The 27,155-nt window shown below is 40.8% G+C and overlaps 2 protein-coding genes across 2 annotated transcripts; both read right to left on the bottom strand.

Annotated features, from left to right (window-relative positions):
* Window positions 1–626: 626 nt before the first annotated feature.
* On the bottom strand, window positions 627–1,504 carry LOC102715461 (auxin-responsive protein SAUR32-like). Its single transcript, XM_040521209.1, has one exon. It carries the CDS (start codon window positions 1,327–1,329, stop codon window positions 943–945), a length of 387 nt encoding a protein of 128 aa, XP_040377143.1. The 5' UTR covers window positions 1,330–1,504; the 3' UTR covers window positions 627–942.
* Window positions 1,505–16,075: 14,571 nt separating this feature from the next.
* Window positions 16,076–26,668, bottom strand: LOC102700684. Its single transcript, XM_006647905.3, has 19 exons — window positions 25,354–26,668; window positions 23,160–23,245; window positions 22,728–23,078; window positions 22,553–22,636; window positions 22,022–22,453; window positions 21,436–21,502; window positions 20,319–20,511; window positions 20,070–20,173; window positions 19,733–19,936; window positions 19,282–19,535; window positions 18,976–19,200; window positions 18,679–18,900; window positions 18,552–18,605; window positions 18,316–18,381; window positions 18,088–18,225; window positions 17,681–17,734; window positions 17,340–17,399; window positions 16,324–16,692; window positions 16,076–16,243 (listed from the first exon to the last, which is right to left on the bottom strand). The coding sequence occupies exons 1-19, from the start codon at window positions 26,666–26,668 to the stop codon at window positions 16,076–16,078; spliced, it is 4,446 nt and encodes a 1,481-aa protein (XP_006647968.2).
* Between the last annotated feature and the right edge of the window lie 487 nt (window positions 26,669–27,155).

The following is a 27,155-nucleotide window of genomic DNA, read 5'->3' as shown; positions in this document are numbered from 1 at the left end:
AAACATTTGATATACCGTTGCAAAGTATGGGTATTTGCTACTCTAGTAATACATTAATACGAACAAAGGGAGGGTTCTATACAAAAAAAAATGGTCATCCCCTTTGCTAATAGGATTTATATCGACCGTCAAATGATAATCGGACGACGATGGGTGACCCAAATGGACGGCAACCGTTTGGTACCGATCCGAAATCTCGAATGGGAAACGTCCCACCACCCGCCAAAACTGACCCATCTGGACCGCAAATTTTGATCGGACGGTGAAGAGGGATCCAAATCTGATCGCTGCCATCTTGGTAGCGACCCAATTCTCGGGGATGCAAATGACAAATCGACATAAAGCAGGGTTTCGTGTGTAAATATCCCTCCACCTCTCAACTACTCTCGCAGACAGGCGGGCGCACCCGCTGACCCGCAGTCAACGGCGTCTTCCACGAGGAGCCCGGCCTCTTCCCGCCGCCGCAACGCCGGCAGGTAGCAGCGGTAACCAAACCACCTCGACTTCGAGCTCATAATATCTGAATCCTAATACAGTTCATGCTTGATCAAATCACCTACCCGTCGATTCGTCTAGCTTAGCAAGAAGCACACAGACAAATCAAGCTATGATGCTAGATACGCCGGTGAAGAGAAGAACTGTGTACTGTGAAACTGTGAGTTCAACTGATAATTATACATCGACCGATCTGTCAATTCTATCTACACAAAGATCGATCAAAGAAAGAAGAAGAAAGTAAGCGGAACCAAGACCAAAATCATGAGAAAACCCGGACTAATCAGCTATCAGCTAGCTAGCTCCTGTCTCTCCTCTCGTGTAGTACTGCCTCTGCTAATCAACTATACACGCGGGGCGTCCTCGCCGGCAGATCGACTCCGCCCGCGCGCTCTTCTCGCAGCCGCCGACTCACCATGCGCGCGCGCACGAAAGCCAGGAGCTCGATCAGGAGCTAACTTTGGCGCGGGTGCACGGGGAGAAGGAGTAGTGGTGGTGCTGCGACCCGCCACTGGCGTGGACGCGGTGCGGCGACGACGACGACGACCCCCCGCCGCCGCCGGCCGCCTGCGTCTCCCGCTCCACCAGCGAGCGGAGGCGGAGGAACTCGTCGACGGAGCACGGCAGCCGGAGCGGGCCCGCCGCGTCGTAGCCGTAGGCGTCCCGCGCCGCCTCCAGCAGGCGCTGGAACAGCGGGTGGTAGAGGTAGGCGATCGGGATGACGAACCGCCGGAACCCGCCAGCTCCCTCGTCGCCGCCGCCCTCCACCCCGACCCGCACCGCCAGCCACCCCTTCTTCACCTTCCCGCCCTTCTTCTCCTCCCCCTGCAGCATGGCAGCACCAGCCACCAACACAGACGCCGTCCTCTCCTCTTCCTCCTCGCCAACCGCGACGGCAACCTCGCCGCCGTTGCGCTATACCTCGATCGCCGTGCAACCAAAGCTACAGCTACCTCACACTCCACGAGCTGCCGCTGATCGATCGATCGATCTCAAATTGAGGCGTGGTTGTCCCCAGCCACGCGTGGTCTCTTTTATAGGACGCGGCCCGTGCGGCCGAGGAGTAGTGGGCTAGTGGCCAGTGGCGTACGTACGTCCTTTGCTACGGAAGAAGCTAGCCGCGCGCCGGCATTGTCATGGTGTCGTGTCCTCCCGGCTTCCCGTGTCGCTGACACGCGGGCCTCCAGGAATATCAGGGTTCAGGTGTCACTGCACCGTGCTGCACCGCGACGCGTCAGCTAACTGTAGCATTTTCCATCAATCATATATGGCTACGTTATTTTGACTGATGGAAGGTGAAAAAAATATATAATATTTATAGCTATTTAAATATATAGATAATAAAGTTAATTAATATAAAATTTAAAATCTACTTTGGATAGATGAGATGATAAACTTCTATATAAAAATCTTTTAAAAAATCGAGAAAAAACACTAGAAAGAAAATCAATGCAAAACTATAATATTTCTCGTTGTGTTAAATCTCAATGTAATTGTTTCCTATTTATCTACCATAATTTTCTGCTTTCGTAAACTCTGATACAATAGTTACTTAAAATAAAATTATTTAGAAATAAATAAAAAAATCTTTATTTAGAAGACGATGCATTAGCTACAGACAAGGAGGGTGCACTGCAGGGGTCGTCATCGTCGGCGACGACCCGGCCGGTGTGGTGGCGCCCACCGGCGGCGGACATATCGATCGAGTGGGGGTGGCCGTGGAATGTGGAGGAATTGATCCGGCCAAGTGGGGAGAGGGATGGGGATCGACCGATCGAGGAATAGCGCGTGTGCGTGCTGCAGCTGCTGCCCCACGAGAGGCGCGAGGCGGTGGTGGGGATCGGCATGCAGATCATGACGGGATTTGCTCGTTAGATTGTTGCTGTTGCTGTTGCTGGTGTACTAATCACTGTTTGAGTTTTGGTTCTTTCTGCTTCAGCTTCTAGCTGTTTCGATCATCTCCTTTCTTTTTTTTTTCTCGGCGGTGGTGGTGGTGGAGGTGGAGGAGGATGCGTGATTAATCCAATCTGTAGCGCGCAATCGATCGATGGGTCGACGCGACTGCAGATATGGGCGTTCCCGCCCTTTAATCGAGAATGATGCACGTACGCCACAATAATCTGTGTGTGGTCGCAGTTAACAACTCTGTTCTTCCTATCATTTCTTTATCGTCCGAAATATCTGTCGTCTTGAATATTTGTTCTGAGGTTAGACTTACTCTTACTGCTAGATAGGGAAGTTGTCCGAGGGAAATCTCAGATCATTCTAGCTCCAAATGACAGGGGCTCTGACAGAGTGTGATACTGTGATGGATTAGCTATCTATCACAGGGCCACAACGTTCTTTAGGGTAATTGTTAGTTTTTCTCATGAAAAAGGTTAAAAAGTATATTTACAAACAAAAAATAATTTATAAATAAATATTCTATTTATCTATTTTAGTGAAGCTAAGACTAGAAAAATAAATTTGTGTGAGAAAACCTCAAAATCAATTTTAAATTTAAGGTTAAAAATTTAAATTTATCAAATAATATAAAAATAAACAAAGAGATGCGGTCTTGTTTCTTTCCAGAGAACTAATGACAGACCACCATGCACACAGATATATATCTCGTTCTCTTCCAGTTCAGATAAATACGCAACAACCTACGAGTTTTCTATAACTTTAACAGACGCACGCGCCTAATGGTTGTCTATCTCGAAAGGATACATATCATTTCAAGATGAGTAGACCGACATCTTGGACTGTATGACTGCATGATCAGGGACGGATCTAAATCATCAAATTAGAGAAGTCTAATTGTCTTTTTTTTCTCCTTTAGCCTCCTACTCTTCATATATTCTTTATTTTTCTCTCTTCATCCCTCTTATTTTCCATAGGGATCCAGCGGATAGAGGGGCTTGAGCCCCTCCAGCATCTACGCTGGATCCGCCCCTATGCAGGATTGCTTATCTAGTTGTATAGCATGGTAATTGCCTATGTCGGCCTACTTATCAATTTGTGGTCACAACTCACAAGATGTGTTCAAAACTTGTGCTACTATAAAGCTAACCAAAATTCACACAATCTACGCAAAACCAGATCAAGGTTTAATTAGAAGTATAATATAATTGCATATATTTGCTAATTAGGCGCTTTAGAATTTGTTGATTTCGGCTCGCATATAATTACCCGTTGTTAAGCCTAAAATGCGCCATGTAATGTGCTATTTTGTTCATTTTACCTACAATTTTCCTTTATATTTAGCTAAATACGAAATTTTTTTCTCTTTTAGGTAAGTAAAAAAATATGAGTTATAAGGTTATTTCGTATAATTTATAAATTTTATATTATAATGATTTGTTTTTCAACTTTTTTATCTAAAAAAGGGACTGTGTTAAATAAGTAATATACAAGTGATGAATAAGGACCATAGAACTGTCATTCATGGGTCAGAGAAGTGATCGAAATCTTTAAAATTTCCGGGGCCCAAAATCTATACACTCCCTAGTTGTATTTGCTACACCTTTTCCTTTTGTTTCTGTTGAGAAAAAAATCTACTTCACCCCTGAACTATAAGGTTAGTCTACTTAACTCTCTAATATATAAAAATGGATATTCCATCCCCTGAAGTACGCAACCAGTTCGAATACCCCCAGAGTGATTTTATAGGTAGTTTTGCTGAGTACATGATGACATGGTGGGGGTTTTGGCCATGTGAGTATAGAGTGGGCAGTGATATGGTGGTAGCTAGTTCAGTATTTTTTTTTCCATAAATGAATTGACTTGAGAATAATAAACATTAATGATAATATGTAATTTTACGATTGTTGATCAATGAGTGAAAAGAAACATTTGGTTCAACCTGGTATTAATGGGTCAATCTTTATGCCATGTAAGCAATAGTACTACCACATCGGTATCTCCATAGCAAAACCACCTATAAAACTGCTTCGGAGGGCTATTTGATCTAGTTTTTGTACTTTAGGGGTAGCATATCCAGCTTCATACATTAGGGGTTAAGCAGATCAATTTTGATAGTTCAGAGGTGAAGTAGACCTTTTCCTTTCTACAAATATCTATATTTCATATGTACAAATCGATCAATATCATTAACCAACCACAATGGACAGCGTAGATCTCTGTATTTTTTTTTCTAATTAACATTATTCTCTACTTCTTAGGCTAACAGAGTAAACGTTATGTTACTTTTTAGGCTAACAGAGTGAAATTATACTCCCTCCGTCCTAGAGGGTAATAAATTCTACGAATAAATTTAGACAAGCACTTGTCTGCATTCAAACCTAGAATCACTTACCTTCTAGGCTTCTAGGACAGAGGTAATATAATTTTTATAAGATTAAATTTCGCAAAACTATAAATACTTTGATCAAACTATCATAAAACTGTATATGATCAAATTTTAATTTAACTATTATTTACCATCTAATTTATCACAAAACTATAGTATAACATCTCGCATCATAAAACGAATATTTTTTGATGTACTACATCTGTTTCACAAAGCAAGTGTCTTTTAACTTTTTCTAGATTCATATAGACACTTATAAATCTAGACATATATAAAAATATCTATTAATAAAAATAAATCTAAGCAAACAGTATAAAACGGAAGGAGTAGTTATAAAAAAATAGACCTTATAGTTTAGAGGCATTTTTATAATATACATAATTAAATATGTAGATCTGCAACAGCTTGATCAATCAAAGTATCTGTAATTCAGGCGCCGTTTAGATTGAAAAAATTTTTGGGAGAAGTGTCACGTCAAATGTTTAACCAAATGTCGGAAGATGTTTTCGGACTCGAATGAAAAAACGAATTTCACGGTTAGCTTGAAAACCGCGAGACGAATTTTTTGAGCATAATTAATTCGTCATTAGCACATATTGGTTACTGTATCACTTATAGCTAATCATGGACTAATTAGGCTCAAAAGATTTGTCTCAAGATTTCTTCCGTAACTATACAATTAGTTTTTTGGTTTATCTATGTTTAATGTTTTATTTAGGTGTCTAAAGATTTGATGTGATGTTTTTGGAAAAAAATTAGAAACTAATAAAGGCCTCAGTGAAATTTACTCATTTTATAATATGCTTTTTATGATTTTTTATATCGGCTCCCCGTGAGGAGGATAGTGATATGTGTTAAACTAACAGCTAGCTCGAAAACCTAGCCTCTAGCTAGAAAAGTAGTAACGCGTAGTAGAGTAGTAGCTTTTTTACTGGTATCAACTTTAGAAGATAACAAATGAACCAATAGATTAAAATAGAAGAAAGCATGCACGTCTTGCATGGTTGCTCCAAAACAACTTATAGCCGTGGTTTTGATCGCAAAACTTCCTATTCTTGACGATAGAGGACTTAGGATGTACTTTTCATTGAAATATATTCACATTTTTTTTATATATAAGATCATGGAATAGTAATAGTGCTTTTTATGAATTTTTTATACGTGAAGACGAACTCTGAAATGAACATGATGAACCTTGGCTCTAAGATACCTCTAAAATCCAATTATAGATTCTGGATTTTCGTGGTCACACATTTACCAAGCAACTAAATGATAAATTTCTTGCAAAACTGTTTTATATAAAATTCCATCATTTAATTTTTGCAAAGCAAAATTTTTACTTTGTTATAGTTATTTCGATGAGAAACACCTAGAGGTCTTTTGACAAACTCCACAAGTTGGTGGGCTAACCGATCTGGGTTCGAAGTCCCACTCTACTTGTTTAATTGATATTAGATCTTTTCTAATATCTAAGGTAATTCAAACGCAACTAGTACTAGGTTAAGCAAGCATAGGTGTTAGCCCACCAGTTGACCACCGTGCGTGCATGGTTTCTAATTAGTTGATCTAAATATTTCTTTTAAAAACACGACATAAAAACATATGCTCAAACGAACAAACACCCTCACTCCGCTGGCCTCAATATCATGCCGATGTCGAAAAAAAATTAGCATGCAAGTATGCCCCCACTGCTCAGGATTGTAGACACATCTCCCCTTTTATTCTCCTGTTGGTGCCACTTTTGCTATTCACCCACAGCCACACGGATAGCTAAGCTAAGCGTAGAGCAATCCCAACATCACGTGTATTTCACCGTTCTATTGAAAATAGATGATATGAAGGAAAAAATAGGCTATACCGGATCATGTACCCCGTCATGCAAAAATAGATGGTCATCAAAATTGAAGAGGGTCATCTAAATTTTGAAGTTCTCTCCTCCATACATATTTCAACATTCCATCACAATAAAAGAAGAGAGTAATATCAACATAAGAGTAAGTGATTACAAAGTATTAATATAATAAATATAGATGATCTCTTGAAGTGCAAGATGATATGGATGGAAGATTTTTTTTAAGATGGTTATTCAAATGAAGATGATCATATGCATGAGCTGCTCGATTTGCTCTTAGCCCTCTCCCATCTGGCCCCGGCCCTGCGACAAAAGGGCAAAAACAAGCAATGGCAACGGCAAAAAAAAAAAAAAAAACAGCAACCGGCCGTTGTACGTCCGAACAGCCAAACGTATACCCCGACCCACGAACATGGCCACAGTCGCGTCACACGGAGCCATCGCCAGCAAACATACGTGCACCACTGCACTCGGCATCCCGCCCGGCATATCCATTACTCCCCACCGCTAGGGCCGCTACGCCCGTTCGATATAGCGAATGGTTGCCGGTTGCATGCGGTGGTGCTTCCACGGCTCGGCGCAACGCAAATGTTGCAAACCCCCACGCGAGTCATACCACGTAACGTACGTAGGGCTTGCGCGCGCGGGGGACGATAAGGCGGAGGCGGAGGCGACGGCGCGGCACGACGGGTGACGGGTGGATGGGTGGGGGATACGCGTGCTCGCGGGTGTGGCCGTCGCGGTCGCGTGCGTGACAGCGAGTGTGCGTGCGTGCGTGCGTGCCTCTCTCTCTCTCGTCTTCGGTGCGCGCTCCGCCGGGGCGGGCGCCACACGGTGTTCGCCTCCTCCTGGAGGTGGTGGGTGCGGATCGCGGAAGCCGTACGGGGCTGGAGCGCGTTGATCGGGAGGGGTGGAGGCATCCATCATTTCGATCGGGCCGATCTCGGCTGTGCGTGCCGGCACGCTGCCTCATGCCACGTTGGCTTTGTCGGGGGTGGTTACCGTCCTCCCGTTTCCGGCATCAGGTGGGCAGGGCGCCTTTGATGCGTGATCCCAATCCAACGCTACGAGAGCTCTCCTGAGGTGCGTTCTGACTATCCGCACTCAAAATGCGTGATTACAACGTAATTAATTAAGCATGGATTATTATAAGCTTGAAAAATAAATTTATTTGATTTCTAAAGCAACTCTTACGAACAAATTTTCCATACAAAATACACTATTTTATCAGTTTAAAAACATGATAACGAAAACCAAGAGTAGCTAAGTCATTTTTTAGCTGAAAAGAACGGACCATCTTGATTCTTGACTGAGATGGCTGAATTCAACGATTGAATGACTGGTTTATTTATACCCATCTGAGGCTATAAACAAATAAATCAACCACTTCTCAGTTCTCTCTTTGTTGATTTTACTATCTCGTTACAAAATATAAAATATAAATATTTTTAGGATTTAAATTTTGAATAAAAATATTGGTATTTCTAAGATTATTTAGAGTACTACTCGTCGATTCAATCACTTCACAGCTAAATTTATTCTCATTTTATCCCCACTCATCGTCCTACCCAGATCCATTCATTATTTATTGAGGAATGATAGGATATTTCCTTCTCAACCTTAATATATGATAAATAACTTGCAAATGCTTGTATTTTGGAAAGGAGATGGTAGATTGGAAGACTTTTTCAAGTCATACTTATATATTTATAGATATATTAATGAATCTATGCACATATATAAAATATACAAATTCCTTCGTGAAAAACCTAGACAAGACCAAAAATTATTAAAATATAATATAGACCGAGTGCAATGCTAAAAGCTATCAAAAAGATTAATCATGAAACTTTTATTTATGTACAATTTTTTTTCTTATGCAACCGTATATTTATGTGTTTGGAAAGTGTGTCTGAGAAATCTAAGGGCTAAGGCCATGTTTAGTTCTCAAAAATTTTCTCAAAAACATCACATCAAATCTTTAAACACCTAAATAAAGCATTAAATATACATGAACATTAAAACTAATTATATAGTTATGAGGGAAATCGTGAGACGAATCTTTTGAGCCTAATTAAAACATGATTAGTCATAAGTGCTACAGTAACCAGTATGTGCTAATGATGGATTAATTAGACTCGAGATTCGTCTCACCTATACGGAATCTGAAATTTGTTTTTTTCATTCATTTCTAAAACTCCTTCTAGCATCCAGTTAAACGTTCGACATGATGCTTTTGCCAAAAAATTTTAGCAACTAAACATGGCCTAATATCCATAAGATCTCAACGGGGCCTAAATTCTTCGTGGGAAAAGAAAGCTAAACTATCAAAGCGTCGATGATACCACTGAAGCAGATATTGCCCGTACGTTCGTCCAGGATGATCCATAGTACGATGCTCTTTTATCAGTGGTCATAAGATAGAGTAAAATAATAATTTTCTATAGAAAAAGCAAACATGATCGGCTTCGCGAGTTTGTCATGAGACGACGGGTACACATGCTTTGGTACTTGTTTGGCTATCTCGCTCACCACACAAAATAGAAGTGAACTGGCATGCCGTGTCAGTGGAAATGGCCCGCAATCAACTTCGTCCCCTTCAGCTAGCTACGGAGCAGCACCTTTTACAGTAACCAATCAGGACGTAGTACATGTTATCCGACCCTCTCATTTAGCACCGGTGTCCCGTCCCAGAATCTAAATATTTATATATTATTTAACAACGATTAATATTAAAAGAAAAAAATATGATGATATTTAATAAATAAAGAACTAATGACAATACAAATAGGTGAATAGATTTTTGAATAAGATGTGATTGATGAAATAAATATTATTATAAAAGTTCCGGTATTATATATTGTAATACAATATTTAAAACTGTAGAAATATTTACGTGCTAGAACAGTGAATAGAGAGAATACTAGCTTAAAAACTCCCGATCATGTCCTTGTTAATTAATTAGCCTGTAACTGACAAAGCGAGAGAGCAACACACACTTGGGCCCGTTTAGTTCCCAATTTTTTTTTCAAAAATATCACATCGAATTTTTGTACATCTAAATGAAGCATTAAATATATGTAAACATTAAAACTAATTATACAGTTATGAAGGAAATAGTGAGACGAATCTTTTGAGTCTAATTAGGATGTGATTAGCCATAAGTGCTACAGTAACTAATATATGCTAATGATGGAGTAATTAGACTCAAAAGATTCGTCCCGTGGTTTTCAGGCGGAATCTAAAATTTGTTTTATAATTAGACTAAGTTTAATACTTTAAATGTATGTTTAAAGTTTTGATGTGATGTTTTTGCAAACTAAACAACCCCTTGGATTAGCACAACTGGCGTGTTTAACTCCAGGACAGCACTGAGATACGCCTCATGATTAGGCAAGCACACAAAGTTTAGCCGTACGAATTAAAAGCAGCAACCTCCATGCAACGAGCCAACAAAGCCGGCAGAAAGTGCCCGGCCCATTCGACGATCGATGGCCTGCCTCGTCAAGCGGTCAACAACGAGATCTCGAGCTAGCGCGTGGGCATCATCTCCTCTCCTGGGTCCTGGCTATCGCTTGCAAGCGAAAGAAAGCTACCGGCTTCGATCTCCACTTCCCCGAGGTGCACGGCACGCCTCCCGTCCCATCCACCATCTCGAACCGCACAGCTAGTCGGAGTAGCTAGCAGCTCATAGATCGCAAATGATCGATCACGATGTCGTCGTCGTCACCGAGACCTCGCAGGAAGCAGGATCATCAGAACGATCGAACTCACTGCGAGTCTGCAAGATGGATCGATGGAGACGACGAGAGTGAGTCGATCGATCACGGATCACCCAAGCAACCGCATGCAACAGGCAGGGCACCGAATCATCTGCGCTTTGGCGATCGATGAAAGCAACGGATCGGATATATCGGTGCCACAGCCACACGCCGAGCCGCGGATCGAATCACTCGCTTGGCCGCCCTGGCACACGTACATCGCCGAGGGAGATAGCACATGTACAGGAGCAAATATTCTTTCCACCTTTCTTTCCAAAAGCAACAATTTGCTGGCGATTGGTCAGCACTGTTCCATTGGTCCCAGCCAGATGCCGACCCAAGCTAGCTGCCTGAAATCGATCCACGTCTCTCTCCACGGAGTCCGTAATTCGCTCTGCGCTTTTGACCAGTAGTGGAGGTAGGGGAACGAGACGCAACGTAGGGGCCGGCCGTACGTGCAATGCATGCCAACCCAGAGAGGGGGAGGACCAGAGGAGAGGCTCCCATGAGACGGGCGGCAGCATAGTGCGCGATAGATATCTCCCCGGCAAAAGGAGAGCAACAGGAACGAACACCAGGAGTCGGTCGAGTCGAGTCGCGTTCGCGTTTGGGTCGGTCACGTCTAGCGAAGGCTCGAGAGATGATGATACCATGTGTGCGCGTGCGTTTTTTGCCTGCAGAAGACGGCGCCTCCTCCTCCTCGGGTGCATCAGATCGATCGAGCCGGCGGATACGGTGGTTGGGAGATGTGTGTGTATGCAGGTGCAGCGGTGGCTTTCGGCCGGTCAAGTTGGCGGGGGGGGGGGGGGGGGGGGGGGGGGGGGCGGAATCCGCATCGCATGCGCCGCCACACCGACATGGCCGGCCTGTCACGGAAGCTCGTTCGACCGCGAGCGATAGAGATTTTTTTTTGCTTGGCTTCGTGTCGTGGCCGGACGTACGACTGCAAGGAGCCATCTATTGCCTTCGCCAGGGATTTGTTTGTAAAACCATAGCGCGGCGAGAATTTTGGGATTATAACCCTCAAAAAAAGCACGGTTTGTCTGAATGCCACTCCACAAAGGAGATTCGATAAGATGCCACCCTCAATCAAGATATCTGCTCCCTCTCCCTCCGTTCCATTGAAGGAATTTTGACTTTCTGTTTACGGTCTTTAACTAGTCGTCTTATTTAAAAAAATTTGAAAGTATTATTTATTTTGTTTATTATTTTTTTATTATTTAAAGTAGTTTAAGCATTACTTATAAATTTTTATATTTGCATTAAATTTTTGAATAAGACGAATGGTTAGAAATTACAAGTGAATAGTTAAAATTATCATTATTATGGGATAGAGGTAGGAAGTTAGAATGCCGTCCGCAACAAAACTATTACTCTTAAGCTTCTCTTCTTCCTCCATTCATAACCAGGGAAATTTAAATTTTTGCCACTCTTAACGAATGGTAAAAAAGTTAAATACCCATTTTCTAAATTTAATATTAAAAATTTAAATTTTAGTTTATAAGCATAAACAAAAATAAAAATATGGGGCTCGTAGTGCCTGCGCCATCAATCTTGCGTCTCCCCCGTCACCGCCGCGAAACAATTCTTGTGACAGTGTGCGCACATACCTGCCTAGCAACATCGATCGACCCTTGAACACGATGTTCTTCAAGTGTCACCATGGCCTCACACTAGGGGACACAATCATACACGGATGTGCTAGAGTAAAGTGTCCTCCGCTGCGGGATAGCCGGCACAAGGTGATGAGAATGATGTCGAGGCTCCCAAACTTTCGTCGGGAGGACTTGTGTTGCGAGCGAAGCTTGCGATTCACTACCTCCAAAGCTTGGAGAATTCCGTAGGGATACCCAGCCGGTCGACTCATGTACCAGCACTCATCGCTGCTGGCCGTCATGGATGGCACTGGTGGGGGCAAGAAGAGGAGCGAAGGGCAATCTCATCTTGGATTGCATTTCAGCGTAGATAAACATTATTAAGAGCGCTATTTTATCATCTCTTTTAGGAATTGGTATTTGAGAAAAACCTAAACATTCTACAATACCAGCTAAATGCATAGGTGTTACCATAGGTTATTGAAAATAACAGAACTAAATTTTGTTAAAATATATTTTAATTGGCTGAACAAGATCATGTGTGTATTATAATGTGTTTAAAAAATACACAAAAATCTTTCATCTAAAAAAGCAAAATACCATGCTTAGAAAATTGAATTATAGAGCTATACAAGTATATAAAGAGCAGCTAAATCATTCACTATGTTGTGCTAATACAGTGAGTCACTTGATAGTGCTGGTGGCACCACCACTGCTACATAGAAAAGTTTAAAGTAATAAAAAATATTAAACTGGATGATTCATGCTTTGATTTATTGTCTATCAAGCGAACAATTTTCCACGCCCCTACCAATGACCGGGACCAACATACTCCGTAATTATATCAATATTATTATATTCACTGATATATAGATTTATGGAAAAATAAAGCTCACATGTTCAGTGATTATAATTTTATTACCATAATAGTTGAGGATGTAAAGTGGGAGAGATAGCTCCCAGTCTGGTCGGGCGGCCATCTGCGCTCCGCCTTGTCACCTTCTGGGTGTTGACGTCATTGGGCTCGTCCCCGAGACACTATTGTGTTTATACGAAAGTTTTTCTTTTTTTCCACGTGCACGTTTTCTAAACTTCTAAACGGCGTATTTTTTACTAAAAAAGTTTATACGAAACTTATTGTAAAAAATCATATTAATCTGTTTTTAAGTTTTTAATAGCTAATACTCAATTAATCATATGTTAATAGCTTTTCTGGGTTTGCGTGCACTGATTATACTTCTTCGCACCCCCTCCTGCGAACGAGCCTATTAAAATGTAAACGATCACTAGAAAACGCTAATTGTTCGGGCTCAACAGCACCACTGTACTTAGTATTAATGCGTTAGCTAAGGCCTTATTTAGTTCCCAAATTATTTTTCTAAAAACATCACATCAAATTTTTTGACACCTAAATAAAGCATTAAACATAGATGAACCAAAAAACTAATTGCACAGTTATGAAAGAAATCTTGAGACGAATCTTTTGAGCCTAATTAGCCCATAATTAGCCATAAGCGCTACAGTAACCAACATGTACTAATGACGGATTAATTAGGCTCAAAAGATTCGTCTCGCGGTTTCTAGGCTAGCCGTGAAATTCGTTTTTTCATTCATGTCCGAAAACCTCTTCCGAAATCCGGTCAAACATTCGACGTGATATTTCTCCTAAAAATTTTTCCAATCTAAACACCACCTAACTTACTCGATGAGAAAAGTCTTGAGTTGCATTTCACAGCATGGAGTACATGCTGGTAGTACTGCATTTCAGAGCATGTACGTGCTAGTAGTACCATCCAAGTGATAATTAACCGTGGAAGAACGGTTAATCCAGGGAGAAAAAACACTGTACACCGTACACGAGGTGACAGATACACACTGGCAAAAGAAACTGTCCGTGCAGCGGGCAGTGTCAAATGCAAGTGGAAGTTCAGCTATGACAGTGATTTTTGCGACGTGCCCATTTTCTCCCGGGACGCGACTGAACATCACGCCGTATATGAACAAAGCTTTTGCTAAGGTTACGATTCCAAAATGAAAAGAATAGCCATGTGTTAGTATAGGGCATCTTTACCCATTCATTCGAATTTACCTCGATAACATGTTAAGATATTATGTCTAGGTAGTATGTTGAGACATTTGTGTCGGTAGTACGTTGAGATATTATGTGTTGGTATAACACGTTAAGACAATTTATCAGAAGCAGGTTAAAGTAATATGCCGTGTTGGCATGTTGAAGCAATGTGCCGTGAGAAGTGCTCTAGGGCAATATGTGTTAGGTATGTGTTTGAGGTGTGTGAATAACACGGAAGTCCTTGAGCCCAGATAGTAAGATCTCTCAAGAGGATGCTCGAAAAGGTAGGAAGAAACTTGTCGAGCAAGACAAGAAGAAGCTTATCAGTTACGACTTTTGGGCATATTCCTACTAGATGCCTGTGAAACAACACTCAAGTATTTAGGACAGTTGACAAAGTAGTTCTATAGAGCTAAAAACGTTACGCTCGTGCCCTTGGCTTTATGAGTAACCATCTATAGGTATTTTGGTAATTGTGCAAGGAGAGTCTGGGAATATAAAAACATGTACCCCTACCATGTAAAATTAAGGTTAATGATACAAACAGCTCTGAGGTATTTAAGTATTTTTTTCATTTGTTATTTCCGTATGTATAACTAGTATTCGACTTTGTTTTATATATATATATATATATATATATATATATATATATATATATATATATATATATATATATATATATATTTATGTTCGTGACGTCACAACACCTACTGACCAGTTAGACCCTACTCCGTTGGAATTGAGAGAGAGAGAGTATAAATTAAATCCCCAAAGATTTTACCAGTTAAATCTTATACGAACTCTCATGTACATCATACGACAATTGGGCAGGACACTGGTGTACCTAAATTGGTGACACAAGCAAGCGCAATACTGAACATACAAATATTGCAATAGGGCCGGACACTACGTCATACAACGGTTTCCTTATATCGGCAGCTTTCACTTTACTTTTTAATGAACATAACACATAAGAGCAAATCAATATTTGGAAATATACACAAGGTACTTGCCGTACGAAAAAGCACATAATAAATGAACAAGTACAACTAAATCATCAGAAAATGTTCTTTACATCGTCTGTGTGGCTTCCAACGGCATGAAGGGTTATTAACCAAGTTACAAATCTGGACGGCAAACGGAAAAGACCTGTCTCAGACCAAAATATCTGCATCTAACATTTTTTTAAAAAAAGTAGCCGACTACCACACCAGACTAAAGCTGTTATCAGTCATTTAAAACAAGAACCGCTTGTTCGCCTAAAAATCAAATTGCTGTTAACAAGCTCCGAGCGAGTCACCCGCAACCAATCAACATAACAAAGAACAGGGTCAGACTGTACTGCTGTATCCAAAAACTATACCAGTTAATCACCACTTCACCAGTAATATGGCTGATGAACACCACCAATCCTTTGTCAACCGCTTCATTTCGATGTATCCATCTCAACAGACAGCATGAATCAGACCTCGTTGAGTGCCTGTCTTCAATCCTTTGTGCGATTATATTCCTGACTCGCACCGATGGTACCAAGGAAATCTTCTTTTCTTGTAAAGCCAAAAAAGAATGGTTATTCCTTTCTCTTCTGCAAAGCTAAACTATCACTTCAGCAACACTAAACTATCATATGCAAAGGCGAGAATGTACAAAGAAATTACAGAATCTGCACTCTAGATAATCTATATGTACAGGCGAGAAAGGCATCTTTGTATAGCCTCAACAGGTGAATCCACCCATGTTGCTGTTCACCTGAGCGGCCTGAGGCGGGGCAAGATTTCTGGTAAAGATCCCACACCATACATTCATCTGTTTCATTCTTTCATTCACATTAACTCAGTTTGCACCGCTCTACAACTTCAGCCCAACTGGATCATTGTTGCCTGGAACCTTTTGTATCAGTAACAATGGCCAGCCCCACCTGACGCTTGTATTTTTGGGGTGTGAAGTCGGAAGCAGAACGTCTTCTGGCCTTTCCTGAGACAAAATTAACCGTCTTGATCTCAGCTGCTCCTATCCACCAGGCTCTTGTGGTTCATGGGCCTGTGTGTTTCGATTCCGCAGCTTCTCTTTAGAAAGAGAGTCACGAGGAACATATGCATATCCCTTTGGAAGACGTTGGTTCTGGGTAGAAGCTTGATCAGATGTCATAACAAGTTCCTTCTGAAATGTTTCCCTATGCTGCAAAACCATGTCTTCTACACATTAGCAATTTAGCATTATATAGAAAATAAGTTAAAATCTGAAACGAAAGTACAAACCTTCTTATCTTTTGTCTTCTTTTCTCCACCTTCCAATTTCTGTAAGGAGGTAACTGGTCTTTGTGGGAGCTGCTTACCAGCAAGTGATCCCCTTTCACTCAACTTCCTTTTGAACGATATCAGTGTCCTTGAGCTATCAGCTGTGTTTATCTCAGCATCTCTGTTAGACAGAGAAAACCTGATTGCCTTTTTCCCAGAAATAGTACTGTCCACTGTGACATCATCAGACCTCTGCATGGTGCTACTGTATGATTTGTTATTAACAGAAGTAGTGGCAGATTCTGAACTTGCTCCATGTGCAAGGTAGGAGAAAACAAGTGTGTCCTTTGTTTTGGCAAGTATGTCATGATCACATAGGATCCTCTCACGCTGTCATAAAACAGACCACAGTATATTAATTTAAAGTTTCGCACAGGGAAATATCAAGACAAAGATCTGATGAATAAAAAAAGTAATAATCTCAGCAGTAGATTTTAGTGGATCAATGGTTAAAATAATGTTCACGCGCACAAAACCCTTGATGCATTGATTGAGGGTGAACATGACTGGACTTTTCTTTTTCATGATATAAATACTAGTAGCATGTTATTTTCCATATATCAATTCACAATTTAACTGCCATAGGCCCACCACCCTCAATCAACATCACAACAGTAACAACTGAGGATTTAACGTAAAAATTTGAAATGTATGAAGACTCCAAAATAACTACTGCTGTTTGTTTTGAAGAATGCACGAGGAGCCTTAATTGGAATGAAGGCTACCAACTAACTAGACAGAATGGTAACATTGTGAAGTAAATCCAAAAACTATGATACAAGTAAAACAGAGATTTTTCTTAAAAGTGCATACAATATCCACGAAATGAGTATTTCAAGCAGGATTATATCTATTAACATGAAAGAATAAAAATTGATTCACAAAAAGAAGGGCCAAAGTGGTTTCTAAAAAAGGGACAAGAAGCTTCCTCATGTAGTTCAGTGACACCATACAAAAAGTATAACAGCTACACATACCTTCACCTTTTCTCTCTTAATTATCCTCTCACACAAGAGTCGCAATTTTTCCAACTCAACCTGCAAAATGGTAGTGCATTTCCTCAGGGATCATTTAATCAATGCTCAATGAGAATGGACATCCTTTGGACATTTACTAGGTGGTTGTTTATAGTCCAAAAATTAAAATACAGAAGCAACTATTACTCATAGAAAACATGAGTCAGCGCCTCTGAAAGAAAAGAAGTGAGCAAGCACAGCATTCAATGCACTGGAAATTTGAAACCTTACATAGCATCGAACAGAAATGTTTGTATTGCATATCAAAATAGGAAAACAAAAAAAGTGTCATATATACTAACCCTCATCCTTTTCATGCTGTTAAACTCCTCAGGTCCATACTGTTGCATATCAGCCTGCATTAATTTCAAATAATAAAATAAGCTACAGAAAATAATTGTACCAACACAAGATTGCCATATCCTCGTACATCATATTTCTCTTTCCATCCAATATGGTAAGGAAAACGAGAACAATATGCAACCAAGCCTGCAAATTGGACACAGGATTATACCAACCCTCATTCGCCCCCTTTCTTTTGCTTAACGATGACAATTCTAATTTAAGTTTTGTTATACATGTAAGGAAAGTTTATTTCCTATCATAATAACAGATTATCTGCAGTATGAGTAGTGAATCCTGATCTTAGGTAGAAAACAAAGAGGCTCATTACTCCAGAATACTAGCTCTATGTTTCTACTACGCTCACCTCCCTTTGTTCTATGCTGTGTTTGCTACAATACGCCTTGTGCTGCAACATGCCACCAAATCCTTTTGTGTTCATGTAGAAACCAGCATGTCTAGCACAAGAAGGATGAAAAGTGGTTTGGCAGTCTCCATTATTGCACTGAATGATAGAAGAAAACAAAAGTAAGATTCAAAATGCTTGGCGTCATCATGCATTAAATTAGAAGAGAGGACAAAGATTATGATGTACCTTTAGACATGAGCCAGCAGTGAGGAGGCAGACACAGCAAGTATCTTTGTCCTTTACAAGACTTTCCTGATAAATACATTAAACAGTCAACATTAAGGTGATGCAATATATAATCACACTAAAGCTGAGAAACAACAGCTTTTGATTCTGTGGATGATAAACACATCAGAAAAGATCATATATGTTCCTAAAACTGAAATTGGGGAAAAATTGAAATGCTGGGCAGAGAAGACTACCATTCCACTGACAGGATTATCTTGTCCCCTCACGTATTTGGTCTCCAACAACCACTGAGAAAATGTTTAAAATATTAGATATCAAGAGAAATCACATGAAAACCAAATATAACACTCGTCTAAATACCTCAGCACAGAAAGCATGAATCCACTTTCCATCTGCAGTCTTTCTAAAAGCACCTGATATGCCATGGCACAGATCACAATGCACCAAGGATAGGTCCGTGCCATTACAATCTGTTTGATCACCAACACAAGCAGCTTCTGGTGAAATATCTTTGCAAAGCTCACACTTCCAGGGGCCAGTAGAATTATCGAGATTTCTATAGCAATCTATATGGACAGCAGCCTGTTGAACATGTTGGAATTAGTAAGATGATGAAGTATTATAAGACTAGGATTCAATAAAGTACCAAAAAAACACCTTGCATCTGGAGCAGACAAATATTCGGTTCAACACAGTCTCACTTCGCATGCATACATCACAGTATAGTGCATTTTCTTTGGAACAAATCGGCATATGAAAAGCGCTGCAGTTATTATCTTGTGAAACTTTGTTGTAGGATGGTTTTGATGAATCCTTGAGTCGTAGTATTGAAGAAGTCCGCTGGCCAACTCTTGGAGGTCCAGCGCCAGACTTTGGAGAACTCTACAGGTACAAAATAAATAAGAACCATAGCCTACGCAAGAATACATTTGTAAATTGACTAATCAAAGCACATCAATAAACCTTTTGATTAGCAGGTACTACATCATCATTTGCATCTTTTCTCACAGTCGAGTTACGTGAGGAGGCCGCAACAGCAGCTGCAGCTGCAGCCAGAATGGCCTGAGCTTCTTTATGTCTCTTCTCTTTTCTCCCACGTTTCTTAGCTTCTCTAACATCACGGAGAAACTGATTGACGAAGATGAAATCCCATTTTCTCTTACTAAAAGCATCTAACTCACGAGAGAGATTCTGGACAACCTTTGCTATTAAATCTTCTGCGAAATTAAGAAGTCGAGTGATTCAAAAAAATGGAGCAATAATGACTTCATTATGTAGACAGTTCTGTAGAATGTTCAAGCAAAGGCCCATTGAAGTAAAACAAGCAACAACGGAAACAGAAAAGTTGAATTATTCCATAAGCTTCGCCAGAAGTACAAGAATACAAAGAACAAACAATCACAGAAAAATTTACCATATCTATGCTTCAGAACGGCAGCAGTGTCAAGTAGCCTGGCTTGCAAGTACACCATTTCTCCTTCTACTTCGTCATCCGGTGAGTGGTCAAGGATACCTAAGGATTTTGCTTTTGAAACTTGATCCATCCCAGCTGTTGTTTCTGTACGTTCTATAGAGGAATCCGGAGTCTTTTTATCATCAGGAGAACATACTGGATCTTCTAGTAATATTAGGCAACAGAAAACAGGTTTAGTTACACCATGACATAAAAAAAAAGAAAATGTACAAACTAGGGGGCAATTAGTATAAATAAACGTCAAGTAGTTAACTAGGATAAACTCTAAAAACTTTACCAGAATGACATTGTGTCAGCTTATTCTGCTTCAACTTATTGTCCCAGAGCTGAGCCATCTTTTCCTTGATGAGTGGATGGATATAATAATGTGAATCATCAAGGCTGCAAATAGCAAAACAGCAGTTAAGAACAAGTTTTCAGAGGGCATGCAGAAAAAAAAAAAGAAGGAAAATCAGATTAAACGAATCAGATCAGTAAAACCAGAAGAGAAACTAAAAGCCAAATTGTTGATTTTTCTTCGTCTTACTTGGAAAAGGGTTGTCCAGGCACATTATCTGTATTGCAATCATGGTTATTCCCAACACCATTTTCAACTGAGTTCAATCCACGCTTTGCATTATTGCGCGGAGATAAACATTGATTCAATGAATTGAAACCCTCCTGCTCTGGACTGGGTTCACCCTCAGTCAAGTTATCTCTTTTGTTTCCAGAAGATGTACCTGTAATAACATATTGTAAGAACTAAAAAAAGGCAAACCAATAATTGGTTAAATGGAAGGAAACAAATGGTATCTCAAGAATTTAGAATTGCATAGCTATTTCTCCTGAAACCCAAAAGGGCAATTGAGTTGCCAGATAGCATTGCAGCAACAGCTTGGGTGGGTAAAAGAAATGGTCTTACTTAAACAGAAGAAATTGAGAAGGCATGCACTAAAGCCCCTATGCAAGCAACAAAACAAATAAATGTAGAGGAATAGAACAGTACAGAACTATCACATCTCACAAGTCAATGCCCCCCATCTTTTCCCTTATGCTTATGAGTCAAAATTTGAATTTAAAACTTAGATTTGGAGTTGATTTTGGAGTTTTATCATCGCAGTTTTTTTTTCAGCCTTTGCTTTTAGATCGCTAAGAACACATATGACGTATATAAAAGTTTTATCCACAAATTATTTTTTAATTGTTAATAAGCCGGTTCGCTTATGGTTATAATAAACAAAAAGATGGGTCTGAATAATTATGATAATATAAAGAGTGGAAAATGAACACTTGCTAATTTACAACCATCAGCATATAGACTCCAAGCAAGCTAACTAAAAAGAATTCACAATAGGCACTACATTCTGATAAAAGCAGTCAACCTAGTACAAAGAGCATTCAGAGCTGATGCAGCATTACATGGATAAATAAATGTCATGCAAGCTCTTTTCAGGCTATAATTGAGATTGTCATGAACTTCAGAGTTCAAACAAGGACAACTAACATGCAATTTCTTGTGAAAAGGGCTTTCCGGAATTTTTTTAATTTGTCTAATTTTGTGAACTACCAGTGAGTAAGCAAAAAGAAAACAGGATAGCCCATACTACAACCAATGTGCTTAGTGCAACCCAGAAATTGTACCAAACACACAGAGAGATTTTTACCTTTGTTATCATTTGCTATCAGCATGGAAGTTCCAAATTGTGTGCCGTCAAAGATCTTGTTCAATATCTGTCACAAGGATGGGAATCAGATACTATTAATGATGAAAGATTAGTTTAAAATGATAAAATTGTGGTAAATTCACTGGATTGGTATTGTAAAATTTCCTTAGTTGAACACCTACCGATAAAAATTAATAAGGCAACACACAGAGAGAGATTACCGCAGCCAGCATAAATGGAATGCATGCATTTCCATGTCATGTGCGCGTGATAACACACACAGAGAGACAAACAAAGACCAAATGGGGAGGTGGAAAATTGTTTATACATTTAGGAACCAACCAACAACCATTGCATGATGATCAAATTATGTTATGATCAGCTGGCAGGAAAGTAGAGATATGCAACACTGGCAATAAACTTGGTCTCTAATCGCTAACTATAAATGTGTGCGCCTGCTATCCTGGGAAGGAAACACGTGTAACTATTACCAACACACCGATGTTTCATGGTTAAGATTGTGTTGAAAGCAAGTACAGACAATGTTTTAAAGAATCATTATCACTTTATCAGTAATAAATCTTACCGATTCTTCATGTTCTTTCTTTGGAGTATCTTTGCCTCCAACAGGACAAAAAGTTTGGGTATGTTCTTTAGCACAATTTTCAGCAGGGGAACACTCATCATCAGTGCCTGCTTCGGCCAGCTTCTTAAATCCATTCTGCAAACAAGTTACTCCAGTTGCACAGATTGATTTGTTATCCCTCACCATCTTGTTATTATCTTTAGATCTTGATGAAGACTTCATCACAGCAGAATCTGACAAGTCAACTGTTGTTCCTTTCTCATCATATGGAACCAATGAACTCTTCACATTGACACCACCTGTATCCTCAAATCTGCCTGGTTTGCTATTATGCACCACTGTTGAGTCCCCTTTAAGAGTCTTTGCTTGAGAATTTTGGAGCCACTTGACAATTTTCAGCTTCAAACCATGGGAAAAGGTGGTAGTTTCACCCTGACAAACAGATTATTAGCAAAGTAGTTTATACCCTCATAAAAAAGGCAAAGAGGCTTATAAACAAACTTGACATAGAAAATGTACAATTTAGTGTACCAAAAGAGCAGCTTCCAAAGATTCTGAAGAAATACCCACTTCAGATGCTATATCACCAACGCGAGCCTTTCCTTGATCAATTAGCTGAAAATGTACAGAAATTAATGTTTCCTTCCTTGAAATAGATTAAGTAGTAGATATTTGAGTCCTGATTGAGCTTTGCCAGAGAAACTACCTTTCTAAGAACAACAGCAATATCTGCAGAGTTTCTCATTAGATTGTCAGCATCCATTTCCATCCCTTCAATTGCTAAGGAGTCTGAACCTTTAATAATGTGGGGTAAAGAGGCTTGCTCTATGGTCTCTACTTTGACAAGGGTACTAGAGTTAAAGCTAGTGGCTTCATAGTTCATGAATCTATCCTTGTTCTTGCGTGTGAATCTTAGTTTTGGTATCTTTCCAGTGATAAGGTTTGCATCCTTTGGCCTCACTTCTGTAGGACTCTGTTGAGATGCACAGTTACTTCTCTCTACAGAATTTATATACCCAATAGCAGAATGCTTTGAGCAAAATGCTCTCAGCTCAACCTACAAGGGAAACAAACAAAAAATTGAAAAAAAGCAACCAAAATAAGGCTAATGGCAACCACTTGAAGAAAATGATCTCACACTAGGATGCCCGAATTTTCCCCATATCTCCATTTGATGCTTGGACTCTCGGGCACATATTGGATGAAAAGCTGTCCTGCATGTTCCTGGAAGACACATGGATAACTAGTTATATAATAATAAAAAAAAGTGATGCTAGTTTGAAGTGCCACCAAAACTGAGGGAAAATATCAAAAATAACTCAAAAACATAAGCATGATTCTATCCCACCAAAAAATCACCCCTCGCAGGTGCTTGTAGAAGCATGCTCCCTGTGTGAGGTTGAGCACACCTGGTTGTTTGCCATGTTCAAGGGGATTTTTCGACTTAGTTGCATGCCGTGGGCAGTCTTAAACCCACTGGTTGAGTTTTATACAGTTTTTTTAATATGTAATTCATTTCTTACTGCATTTTTGCAGCTGTTTTGCAATATTTAGAAGAATATTGAGCTTAATATGTCAACTCATATGTACCTTAATGTCATAGCATACATAATTTCAAAATTGTACGTGTGAACTAAACTTTAAAATTGAGTCTTCAGTATCTATTTCATTGTTCTTGGCAGGTTTCAGTTGAAGTGTGCGGATAAGCCAAGAGTCAAATAAAGGTGAAATTTGAATTAAAAAGGCATCGTGTGTTTGTTGTAAACCTTATTGACTAAAAAAGGTCAAATGTTTAGCACCACCAAAAAACCCAGAGTTGGCAAGTACCATCACATGTGTCAATGATATATGAGCCTGCACCATATGTGTCATTCTCACATGCAATGGTATTTTGCAATTCACAAATCTTTACCATTGGTGCTTTCGTGACTTTCTCTTGATAAATGGATGAATGCCCACAAACATAGAGAAAATTTATGATTATCAGTTTGCAAATACAGACACACACAGACACACATACATACATACTGTAAACCACACTTATCAGAATCAGACCAGTCCTGGAAGTCCAAAAAGAAAAAAAGAAAAGACAGAGCCATAGCCAATCTGGTATATGCTGTTGGATCATTCAAGTAGCTAACCTGCCTTGAACGAGTAAAATCCTGAATGAACCAGAAAGTTCCTCAGTGGACCATACCAACGACCAGACATACCAGCCCAATAAAATATGTGTGACCCCCCCCCCCCCCAAAAGTTGGTTGTGTTTTTAATTGCAAAAAAAAATAACAGGGGAACAAATATAACCAATTAATATGCAGTCACCCATCATTAACAGCAGCATAATAACAAGTTGGGCTAGAACTTAGTAATCGCTTTGATATGTTGTGCCACCTCTCACCTAAAATGCAGTTAGAAGATAACCTTGTAGATAAAGAGTTAAAAGGGGGTATCTGGATTCACCTTTTCCCATACTATATATACTAAAAATATTAAAACAATGTCGGCAACACTAGTGTAAAACCATTACGTATGGCATCACAATGCACCATTCTACCAAATTACTGCATGCCAAACATAGCAAATATCTTTGCCAGCAGTATTCCATCATTGCATAGTAGAGTGATGCATCCCTAGTTATGCCACAAACTTGTGTGTGTCCATCACTCCCTTGTTGTTAATGAGTTGTTAACGAAGTCATCCATTCAGAAAAGGAATGCTTCCTTTCAAAAGTTATCAACAGAGAAAAGATAAAATGATAAATGGCATGTTTGGTCGCTTGCTCATACTTGCCTCGCAAGTTTAGTACAAGGAAATGTGTTGGGTTGGCTTGCTTAGTTTGGCAATGGACAACATATAAGTCAGTAGTTCCCCACTCATAACGAAAAGCCAATTCAGGATTTCATTGGCTAGCCAAGGAACCAAACATACCCTTACTGCCCAGCTATTTTAGCAAACATTTTGCACAACAGCCTGGCAAAAGAGATTACTATGCTTGACTGCAAAGAGAGCACATAGATTTACAATTACCTCCACAAGTAAACATGAGTGTCCTAGTGTTTTTCATTGAACAGACCAATAAAGTATAACATATCTTCCAATTCAAAAGTGAAATTTAATGAAAGGGAAGGTTTTAAGCAATACGGATAACTCAGTATAAGAAACGCAAGACTGAAGTAGAAATGTGATGCACAAAAATTCTATGTAGCGATACAAAATGGAAGTGCGCAAAGCAAAATTCTCTGCAAAACATTTAGCCTAAATAATATGAAATGTGTGTATATTAGTTCATCCAGCCCAAATTCAAAAAAATGGAGATTAAGTCAAATACTTACCATGACTACATCGAACACATACACCATGCTTAACCTTGCAAATGCTGCACACCAATTTCCTCTGATTCTCCTGGATGCTTCCAACATAAGTAACAGGTTCCATTGATTCCATGTCTTCCACAAGGGCTCCAGGGGTCCAAAGACTACAAAACAAGTGCACATGTTTTAGGTTCCCTACATGCGCTGTTTGAGCGGCCTCCCCTTTGAAAGGTTTTAAAGCGCCTTTCTCCTTTGGGCATAGAACACAAGGTATTGACGAGGTGCTATCCGCATCTTTCTTCAACCGTGCTGTTGACTCCAAATCCTTACACCAAGTGCACAACCACTCACCATCAGGCACAAGATGCAAACCGTAACACTTCTGGTGCACAGACACCTTGCAACTGTTGCAGTTGAGCATGCTATTAGATGCTGTACCACTCTCACCCAAACAACAAACATCACATATAGAGCTAGCCTCAGCTCCTGAGCGCGGAAGCAGCACAAGCTGCTCTAACCCAGCATCTACACCTAAGAGCTTCCTCTTCTTGTTGGGTCGCTCTGAAGTGAGCACAAACCGTTCCTTTGCTCCTAGCAACCAATTCAGTGACGGTTCTCCCTCCTCTTCACATTTTGATGACATGATACCAGCATTGTTAGTAGCTTGCTCCACTTCCAACGGCCAATTCTCCTGCTGCACAATCACCTCATGTATGCCCTGCTCTACACTCTGCTCACTGTGCTCCTTGTTACTAATGAACTGTCGCACAATCACCTCGTGTATGCCTTGCTCAACACTTTGCTCGCTTCGCTCGCTATGCTCTTTGTTACTGACTCTTTCTTCACCGCCCAAACCCAAGTACGAGCTGGTTTCAGCCACAGCCACATCAAATGTCTCAGCTGTGTCTAGCAATTCCTTGGGAGTGCCCAAAAATGGTACGAGAATGCATGAATCGAGCCCGCCGTAGCTGAACGGAAAGTTTGGCGTTAACATATTAATATCATCCAAATTCACTGGCCGAAAATACGCCTCAAACTGCTCCCACACGCCAGTCTTCGCCGAGGTCTCTGTAGCTGGCGGCGGCGGGTGCTCCGCATCAGCCACGTCCTGAGGCTGAATCTTCTTGTGCTTCTTCCGCGCGTCGCTCTGCCCCGCCCAGCTCACGAGCCGCGCGGGCAGCGTGGGGACCCTAGGCGCCGTCCCCTCGCCCTCGAACGGCGTCCGCAGCGACAGCGCCTTCCTGGCCTGCGCGTACAGGTCGACCCCGACGCCCGGGGCGGCCCCCTCCGGCAAGCCCTCGGCGCGGGCCATTCCCCCGACGCGGCCGCCGCTCATAAAGCCTCGGCCGGGGAAGGGGGCATCCCCGCCGGAGCCCGGGCGGGACACGGCGAGGGGAGACGGCAGCGTGGGGCGTGGACGAAGGCTAGGGCTAGGGCTAGGGCTAGGGTTTCGTGCCCGAGCGAGCGAGCGAGCGAGCCCGAGTATAGCAGCCTCCCTCCCCCTTCGCGCGTCTGTTCCTCCCCTCGACGCCTTTCCGGCCCGATTTTTCCGCGTCAGTCTCGGATCCGATGGGTGGGTGGGGGAGGCGGGTTCAGTTTCCGGGTTCGCACGCGCCGCACGGAGGGAGGACGCAGCAGCATATACTGCCTGCTCTCCTGGTTGGGTTTGTTATACGCAGCATATACGCTATACTGGCAGGCACCTTCTTTACTCACCGTCCTATACACGCTAGCAATAATAACGTGAGGTAGCTTCGAGATATTAAAAGAGTGCGGTGCAAGTAAAATGAAATTTGCATCGTCACTGCTGATGTGATAATGTT

This window comes from Oryza brachyantha, chromosome 2, assembly GCF_000231095.2.
Source record: "Oryza brachyantha chromosome 2, ObraRS2, whole genome shotgun sequence".
Taxonomy (NCBI): Eukaryota; Viridiplantae; Streptophyta; class Magnoliopsida; order Poales; family Poaceae; genus Oryza; species Oryza brachyantha.
This window is presented reverse-complemented; position numbering and strand designations above follow the sequence as displayed.

Coding starts and splice junctions, on each gene's coding strand:
- LOC102715461 (XM_040521209.1), bottom strand. CDS start 1,329: ATGCTGCAGGGGGAGGAGAAGAAGGGCGGGAAGGTGAAGAAGGGGTGG.
- LOC102700684 (XM_006647905.3), bottom strand. CDS start 26,668: ATGAGCGGCGGCCGCGTCGGGGGAATGGCCCGCGCCGAGGGCTTGCCG. Junction 17,735..18,087: donor ACAGCATAGAACAAAGGGAG/GTGAGCGTAGTA, acceptor AAATTAATGCAG/GCTGATATGCAACAGTATGG. Junction 16,244..16,323: donor AGAAGACAAAAGATAAGAAG/GTTTGTACTTTC, acceptor ATGGTTTTGCAG/CATAGGGAAACATTTCAGAA.